General features: G+C 31.8%; 1 protein-coding gene across 1 annotated transcript; it reads left to right on the top strand.

Moving 5' to 3' along the window:
• Window positions 1-166: 166 nt before the first annotated feature.
• Window positions 167-5,656, top strand: LOC143063898 (uncharacterized). The gene is made up of 4 exons (XM_076236336.1): window positions 167-326; window positions 1,939-2,053; window positions 2,950-3,087; window positions 4,904-5,656. Exons 1-4 carry the CDS (start codon window positions 264-266, stop codon window positions 4,933-4,935), a joined length of 348 nt encoding a protein of 115 aa, XP_076092451.1. The 5' UTR covers window positions 167-263; the 3' UTR covers window positions 4,936-5,656.
• Window positions 5,657-9,916: the final 4,260 nt, after the last annotated feature.

Below are 9,916 nucleotides of genomic sequence, written 5' to 3'. Positions count from 1 at the left end.
GTGATTAAATTTACCACACTCATAGAACAGAAACCAAAAAAATAAATTCTACATAATTTTCAATACATTTAGGCTTATTATTATTTGATATATTTATCAATTATTTTGTTTAAGGATAAGCTAGTTTAAAAATTAGCTATAAGATCGGTTTTCGTATGCATAATTTGATTACACCAAATGACTAAGAACCATAACTCGTCATCGGTAAAGAAAGATCAACAAACATCGGAAGGTTCGGTAAAGAAGGACTAGGCCCTGTGTAAATGGCTGAGGCGTCAGCCCAAGCACCCAGTCCTTCGGTTGTTTTAACAACTGAAACTCAAGAGGTAAATGAAACTATGACTTGTCTTTCAATCTGAGGAGACGTTATAAAAATTTGTTCATTTAAGTCTAAGCAAGGATTCACTATACAAATCCTTGGTCTTAAAAAACAGGTTGAGCCAGAGCTTTCGAACTGTTTTGGCTACATCAGTCACTACCAGTTCGTCCACATGTCGTTTCGGCCTCACTACCAGTTCGGCCACTGTCCATTCGGCTAGGGACTATAATATGTGTATTGAAGGCCGTATTTTGACCTGTAATTGTTTACTTTTAGTTTTAATTCTAATTCAATTGTGACGTGGATCGAAAAGATATCCGTTAGTTCTGACCCCAAACTGATCGGATCTGGCCTTAAATCGATCCGCCATAAGTTGATCTGTCCCAGGTCTATTCGTCCCATGTCACTCTGGTCCCTAGTCCATCCTACCCCATAATAAAATCAAAGTAGATCTGTCCCAGGTCTATTCGTCCCATGTCACTCTGGTCCCTAGTCGATCCTACCCCATAATAAAATAATGAATATAAATCTAATATTGACTTCAAATGTGACCTATAGTTGTTAATTTATGTGTCATTTGGTCTCTTGTGGAGAGGTGACTCATTGGTAATCACAGCACATCTTTTTTTATATTCAAAGGATTTGGTGGCATATGGATTTGAATCAGGATAATATTAATGGAATTTGTATAAAGTATGAATGATTAATAACAGCAGGTAGGTGAAGAAGGCCTATTCTCAGACAGTGTTATATTTATCTTTTTAATACAGGTTAAAATGAAATTATAATACAGTGTGTAACTCACTACTGGCTGGTTGTTTATCATCGGGTTTGATTCTATTTTGACATGCCTACATGGCTGATAATTATTCATAATTTGACAGATAAGAACCTCATGTGTTGACAAAAACTGGGAGTTGTGAATTTGTAGCATAACTGTTTACCGTATTTTGCGGACTAAAAAACGCACCCCTGTTTTGTAACTCACACCGTAATATGTTTCATTTCTATTTTCAGATTGGTGAGAAAGTTGAGAGTATTTTTGTATATATTTATTTGTGTCATAAAAAGACATTTTAAAATAAAAAATCTTAATAAAATCATTATACTTTTCTCATTGTTTTAATTATGCCAGTTTCGTTTGTTGTTGTTTTTTTGTCAACAATGGCCATGTGTTGACAGCTTGGGTGTCCATTGAACCTTGTTGTTTTGATTAAAATTAGTATGGTGCTGATTATGTATACATGTATGTAGTTTTGAGAATATGGAATAATTACCGATCAAGTGATAGTATTAAATTTCTTTTGTCTGGAGGAAATTATCTGTAAAATTTGAAGATATTCAAAATTTTTTCTATTATCTCTATACATCTTGATTATCCATGAACTATTTGTCACTTGACATAAAGCCAACAACTATCAATCAACTGAAATTTCTTTGTAGATTTACATTTATACATCATGTACATGTAATTTGGTAATTTTTTCACCCAAATAATTATGAAGGAAAAGAATTGTCAATCTCATATACATATATATGAACATTTGTAGTTAACATGGTTAACCATGATCATGACAATACAGATATATCAAATATAATTTCATTATCATTGATTACAGAATCAGCCCAGTCCAAGACTACACCTGAAGCTAAGAAAGCCTAAAAATGATAAGAAAGTCAAGTGGAGTACAGAAACTGTAGATAATGAACATCTGAATAAGAAAAAGTCCAAATGTAAGTCAATTAATAGTAGAGCATTTAGCAATGTTTAGTTGAGAAAGTTGTCTTTGTAATATAATACATGTATCTGTAAAATGTAAATTAATTAAAGTCAACAGTACTTAGTATACCGCTGCGCAATAGTAATAAATCGCAAAAACAAATCCAGGTTATGAATAAAAAAACCAAAGGAAACACATCAACTTTAAGTGGAAAATAACGGAACAACAGAAACACTGCACTGTAAGTCAATTGCAAGTGAGTCAGGTTTGTATCAATGTCTCATATGAAAAAGGAGCTTTATTCTCAGTAAGTTTGTTTTATCATGTTTATAATCGTGTCTATGAAATGTAGGTCAAATGAAAGAAGAACAATTATTTGATTATAAAAATAAGGAGATGTGGTATGAAAACCAATGAGACAACTATCCACCAAAGTTAAAATTAAATGGATGTGTCACCAAGGTCCAGTCCAGTGCACTGTTAGATAATGTGTAGCTGACTTATATGTGCTGGAACCAAGGGACAGGGGGTCAGTCTATTACTAGACATAGTGTTCTCATAGGCATACATGTACATGTAGCTAAAAGGTTTTCATAATTTAATCAACGATAACAATTTAGATGAATGATGATAACAATCAATTACTATATAATGCCAAATAATAATAATTTAATTCAAGTACAAGAATATCAAATGAGTCAAATTGGAGAATTGCTTTTAGTTAAGTTTAAGTTGGATATCACCTAGTATTTGTATTTTAAATTGAAAATTTTGTATGTGTTCTTACCAGTAGTTTACTTTTTAAGGTATATTTACCTGATGATTACAGCCAAGATATGTGTTTTGTTCAATTTACTAGACTGTTCCTCTTTTATATATTTTCTCTTCCAAACTTTTATTTTAATTCAGGTTGTTGCGTCTATGAGAAACCAAAAATGTTTGGAGAGTCATCAGATGAAGATGACGATGATTTTACATGTAATTGTCGTGGACATAAAGACAAATGCTTCAAACATGATCATGATCATGACCACAATCATGGATCAGGTAAACATATTACTAGTTAGGCTAAATAAAATTTAAAAGTAACCTCTGTTCCAAGCCAGTCATTCTTTTATTTCTGATTTTACTCCCACTTGGCACAGACTGTATATCTAGCTCTACATACATGTAAGTAAACATATCTCTTCAATATCAGAATACAACTGTGAGGTATTAATTTATCTCTCACGTGACTTCTATATCGAAGTCCACTGTGCAGTATCAATTTTGATCCCAAATGACACAGAGGTCCACTGTGAGGTATTAATTTTATTATTGTACATACAATTTTCACCTTTTGAATGTTAAGTTAGTTTTTTTTTTTATTAAATCCTTACAATAAGTGACTTAAAAACCCACAAAGATTTGAATAATTGACAATTTCTTTTTGTACAGTGATGTTATTTTGTCCAAGGAGGCTCACCATGTTCCCTTTCTCTTTTTCTACTCTGTCCTAGTGTAGTGAATTGTAATTATATTGAATAATAAATTAAAAAAGAAAAGGTCAGAGGTCTTTAACTTTTAATTTTCTTGTTCATGGCCGATTTAAAACAAGTACTTGTAAATTAACCTTTCATTTTATGGCTTTAATGTATATATTATATACATTAAAGCCGTGAAATATAAACATACATTTCTCAGCAATTCTTGCTTTGTTGAAGACTCATTGGTAGCCTTGGGCTGTTTTGTGCTCTTTGATTCGGTTGTTGTCTTTTTGACACATTCCCCATTTCCTTTCTCAATTTTATCTATTTCCATTCTCCCCATAAAAGAATTATGTTATCAGACTGAAAACTTATATTGCAAACATATGATAAATACATATGATGGGAAAAATTATACAAACTGGTAAGCACAACTAAACAGGAAAGATTTTTTCTTGCGCTAGGAAGGTCTTGGACCTTGGGGTAATACTGTCATTTTCAGCCCCTTGGCAGGTATTTAAACTGACTTTGGGTTAGCAAGGTTAAATTTACCCAAATACTTTGTTTTGTTTTCAAAGATCTTGAAAACCTGCACTGGCTACTGTATAAGGACAATATTTTGTAGATTTTAAATTAATTTTTTACAATTTATGCAGATTTATGATACATTTATATTTAATGCATAGAGTCATTAGTTTGAAATTATTTGATGAGATCAAATTTGAAGATTTTTATTAACTTATTTTGAATGTTGCTGTTTATAAAATCAATTTAAAAATGTAATCTCTTGAATCATTGTCAAAGACTGTGCATGCATTTAATAAGCTTGTGAATTTGAGAAGCGTATAAAAATATGATGTGAATAATTATAGAATAACTAATCGAAGAATTCAAATAGAGAAAAATATTTAAAGAGTGACCGAACAAAACATTAATTCACAAATGCGTGTAGCGCATGAGTTAATTATCAGTGTTGTTCAGTCACGAGTTGAATATTTTTTGATATTTGAATTCTTTAAATTTAATTAGTTATTCTTTTTATTACATTGTCAAATGGCTTTTTTAAAGAAATTAATGTTAAACATGTAAGTAATATATCTTTTTTCTACTCATTCACAATTTGTTTTGATCCGCCGTTATAGACGTCTTGACAACGCCTATTGATGTATGACGTCAGAGAGTGAAATAACCACGTTTATTTCACATGTGAAATTATTGGTTTTTATTTAACTGGGAAATCAATGTAATTCATTGCAACCAATGAAATAATTTAATTTCACCTCATTATGCACGCAGGTAATTGTTTGGGAATCTGCATTCTTATTTTGTTTTCTATTGTATATTATTGGTTATTCATAAAAATGTCTGTTAATAATAAAAATACATTTTCTTTTCAGGACAAAATGAACAACCTGGACCAAGCAGTTAATGTCAATTCAAACTGTAAAATTGTTGCTTGTTTTTATTGTTAAGTCAGATTTTTAATGTACAGCTTGTTGGGCTATATTGATATATTGCATTATATGTAATTTCTAAACAAAATTTCTCATTTTGTGTCTTATGTTTCTAGTTTTTTGTTTTTCATGAAATAGTTGTTATAACACAATGTGATAAAAAATTTGATCTTTGACTATGATTCATTAGATTTATTTTTTGCTCTCTGTAAGATCTGAAAACATCCTGTAAGGGAAAATGGTCAGTAAGCTTTTAGCATCCCATGAAATATTTTCCCACAAAAGTTTCAATATTTTGCTTAATTCATTTTATTTTCAAACAATATATTGTAATTTGATAAACATTTGATCACTTTAACTCTCAATTTTTTTTTTAATTCAACACTTTGGTTTATATGAAAAAAATTGAAATCAAAATACTTCACTCAAATTTATTGGTTGATTAAAAATATTGCATAAAACTACAGAAAAGTCATCTAAATGTGTCTTTTGGGATGTTTTCAAATCTCAATTGCACTACAATATATTTTACAGAGCACATTGAAAGATCTGATATTAATTAGATTGTATGTTACATCCATAAAAAATATTTTTTGATTTGAAACTGTTATTGTTATTGCCTATCGGACAAATATTGACTGATTGTGTTAGGCCAAAATAAAATAGTTATTTTTCCAGTAACCAAACTGACCCCAACTAGTATTGTTTTATTGCCAATCAAAATAAAACACTTCAGTCCAGTTCTACTCTTCCCAAATAGTCTTGTCTCACTTAAACTTCTGAAAGTCCCAACCAAGCTTGTTCAAACCAAAGACTTTAAATTGTCATCTTACTGATGGAAAAACAACAAGGTACAAAGATGTGTAGATTTTTCAGTTAGAATTATGTGTCGAGGTAAGGTGATAACTTTTGATCATGCATGATCTGATCCTAAAAATGCATACTTCTGGTTAATATAACCACCACAGGCATTTATCCACCCTTGTTCTGTGTAGTTTAGTTTATTTATAAGACAAAAACTCAACTAAGCAAATCTTTTACTGTTGAAATAGGTTTAGATGTTTATACACATTGATGCCTTTGGTGTTGACCTTTATATTTATACAAATACAATGATTAAGTTCAAGTAAAATTAGAATTTTGTCTCTGGAAATAGTTCTTTGAAATGAGACTTTGGCATGCTGTCTAGACATTGCAGCATAAACCAGGATAGTCATGTCAACAATTGTTTACATTTTTGATAACATAATGTTTAAAGGAACCACTGATGCTAGGACAATGTAATTCTGTAGGCAGTTTTAATTGCATGTACCAAAGGCACATATCATTATTTGGACCTGTCCCTCTCAGTCATTGTCCATTGACTTTGAAACTTGTCTATATTTGATGAGTTAAAATATATGAATAGGTCAGTTTAATTTGACAACTAATTGTATGTCAATTTTATTAAGAGGCTAATTAAATCATATCACCCTTGGCACCTCTCTTGGGGAACATTTAGCCCTGCACCCAAAGTCATGATCTAAGCAATTTGAAATATTTTGTATGTTCTACATGTGAAAAAGTGTATAAACTTCAACATTTTCATTAAACTAGCACTGTTTCAACAGTTTATTACTTATATCATGTAAATTTAACCATTTGACATTCCAATATCTTACTTATCTTAGTTAAGATGTGTTAATTTTCTAATCATTGGATGTAAGACATCCAACGAAAATTAAAAAAATCTTTCCTGAAGCAAGTAGACTAACTGATACCAAATTTTGCCATAATTATATGAAGTGTGTTGAGTTTTACAAAAAATCAAATTATTAGGTTGGAATAAGGTCTAGTTCATGGTGAACCACTAGTGGTATGTCAACGATATTTGGTATGCATTTGATTAGCAATGGCACATCTTATTTTAATGGAGAATATTTGTTTCTTACCCCCTCAGTCATGATCTATTGACTTTGAGACTTTTGCTTATTTTACATGTATTAGTTTGTGACTTTGTCAGTTTAAGTCATTAATATTTAATATTGACATTTGCATTTTCATTTCCATGGAGATTATTTTACACCACCCCCTCATTATGGTTCATTGACTTTAAAGCTTTTACATATTTTGCAAGTTTATGTTTGTGTTTTGGTTTGTTTACCATCTGATTTAAACCAGTTCAAGGAATACGTCATTGTCGATCAAAAGGTCATCCCATATTTGAAATTAAATTATTGACACAAACTAGGTGCTATAAACGTATGTAGAATTACCTGGTATATAGGCAAATTAAAGATGAATGACATTCCAGAGACCAGTTCCGAGATCTATTTAAAATCAACTGGCTGAAATAATAGGCGGTAGTCTGTTAGAATCACCGGATATCAACCACATGCCGGAGGTGTTTCATTCTCGACAATGATCACGCAAAATTTATATGACAGTTTTTGTTTTCTTCATGACCACTTTAACACTACCACTGCTGGTGTTCTAGCTATGCGTCCTGACAATGCCATCTGTCCAGGGTTCAGTATTCGGTTTTGGCATGCTTTAGATGATGATATTCTTTTTTATTGCCACTAGGTTGCTACGGCTGCTGTCCAGAGCTAGCTGGGAATAATAAAACCAGGATACATATATTATTGTTGGTTTAAACTGGAAACAAAAACATCGAACAATATATAAAGGATATGATCGATACATTTCAGACAGCTTGATTTCTCAAATTAATCTACAATTGACAATTACAGTTGATTGAAAGTTTATTTTAAAACAAAAACAGATGATTTCATTATGTTTTATTCCAGTTTTATATAGCTATGTTACAGAACCACAGGTACATAGAGTATATACTTTAACAACTCTAACAAGTTAATACGATTTCTTAGGCTACCTCTTAAAAGACCAATATAGAACCAAGGTTCTTACTGGTATAGTTTGGGTCTTCTTTTCGTTGATGTAAGGGACGCCATCATGATTTACATGATCATTATGAAATATATGTCTCAATGATATACTTGAGATGTGAGCCGTTCGTCTCACGGATACTTGGGATGTGAATCCTCTTTCCTCCGTTTATTGCTTGTTTTGATATTGTATCACAGTGATGACTGCTGTGCCCATATTTTGACCATTTTATTTATTATGTCTGTTTTGTTCACGCATTGTTGTAAATATCAAGGAATTTGATGAGACTGTCGTACACATTAGAGGTTTAGCGCTATAGAACCAGGTTCAATCCACTATTTTCTACAGAAGAAAATGCCTGTACCAAGTCAGGAATATGACAGTTGTTATCCATTCGTTTGATGTGTTTGAGCTTTTGATTTTGCTATGTGATAAGGGACTTTCCGATAAATTTTTCCTCGGAGTTCAGTATTTTTGTGATTTTACGTTTTATGACAATCATCGTGTGCCACTAATCGTCGATCTTTACTTGACATGAAGAACACGACGGTTGCCACGATTGTAGTAGACACTGCTAATCCTTCCCATGCGCACGTATTCATTCCCTCCTCCCCTTAACCTATCGCTTCCTATTTTTTTAAGAAAGAGGTTGTTTGACCTTATTTTAAGTTTTATGGGTGATCTTTTGTAGAATCATTGTCTATTTTTCTTTAGTGTTTTTGATTTAAGAGTATGTTCATTATTATTTAAAGGGATAGTGGTTGTAAAATTCATGTTCACCGATTTGACCGAAATGCCATATGCAAACAACTATGGAAATAATGGTCCTATATGTTTTTGAAAGTTTTTGTGGGCTGGGTCAGTCTTAAAATTGAATATTCCTGGTTTCTTCCTTGTTTTACTTTTCTGCTGTTTTCAATGAATAAACAAGATGACAACCACTTGCTGTACGCCTCAACCTCCACTATAGATCTTTTAAAGGGAGAATTCATACAGAATGAGTTGAATTATTGGCTTGCAAGCAAATAATACATTTATTACTTTTTTTTTTTACTTGTTTTGACGAAATATATATATATATATATATATGTCAAATGTAATGCTTCAGCATTGCTATTTAAAACTGGAAAGTTTACAATATAAAAAGATGAAATCATCTCTATTTTCATTATGTAAGTTCTCAATCAACAATCATTGTTGAATTACTATTTTGTTTATTCCCCAAGGGTATCACAAGAACAGTAGTCAGCACTGCGGTGTTGACATGAATATCAATTATATGGTAATTTTCATAAATTTTCTTCTTACACAACTATGCATTTTTCGAAATACTTAGGATTTCCTATCCCAGGAATAGATAACCTTAGCCGTATTTGGCACAAATTTTTGGAATTTTGTGTCCTTAATGCTCTTCTACTGTGTACTTCTTTGACTTTAGAACTATTTGGATCTGACCGTCACTGACGAGTCTTATGTAGACACAACGCGCGTCGGGCGTAATAAATTATAAATCCTGGTACCTTTGATAACTATTCGAAAGTCATAAATCGATTGAGAGAAAACAAATCCGGGTTACAAACTAAAACTGAGGTAAACACGCCAACTAAAAGAGGAAGCAACAAAACAACAGAAACACTGCAACAAGAAAAAACCCAAAACGACAACGCGACACACACACATAAACAAACTATAAGATAATAACTGCCATTTTCCCGATTTGCTACAGGACATTTTCTTGTTGGGGAAAATGGTTGGTTGAACCTGGTTTTGCGGCTAGCCAAAACTCGCGCTTTTATGGCAATGTTAAATATAACAGTCAAATGACAACATTACATGACAGGATTACGGTACAAATAAATGCAAGAACATTCAGGACAGAGAAATACACAAATAAACTTTACAATAGGAGATTTTGACATGTTAATAGTTATCAAAGGTACCAGGTTTATAACTTAATACACCATACGTGCGCTTTGTCTACGTCAGACTCACCAGTGACGCTCAGGTGAAAATAGTAAAGAAAGCCACACAAGTACAATGTTGAAGAGCATTGATGACCCAAAATTC

The sequence above is a fragment of the Mytilus galloprovincialis genome, chromosome 2 (genome assembly GCF_965363235.1).
Source record: "Mytilus galloprovincialis chromosome 2, xbMytGall1.hap1.1, whole genome shotgun sequence".
In the NCBI taxonomy this organism is placed as follows: domain Eukaryota; kingdom Metazoa; phylum Mollusca; class Bivalvia; order Mytilida; family Mytilidae; genus Mytilus; species Mytilus galloprovincialis.
Note: the sequence above shows the minus strand (reverse complement) of the source record. Positions and strands in the feature narration are given on the sequence as shown.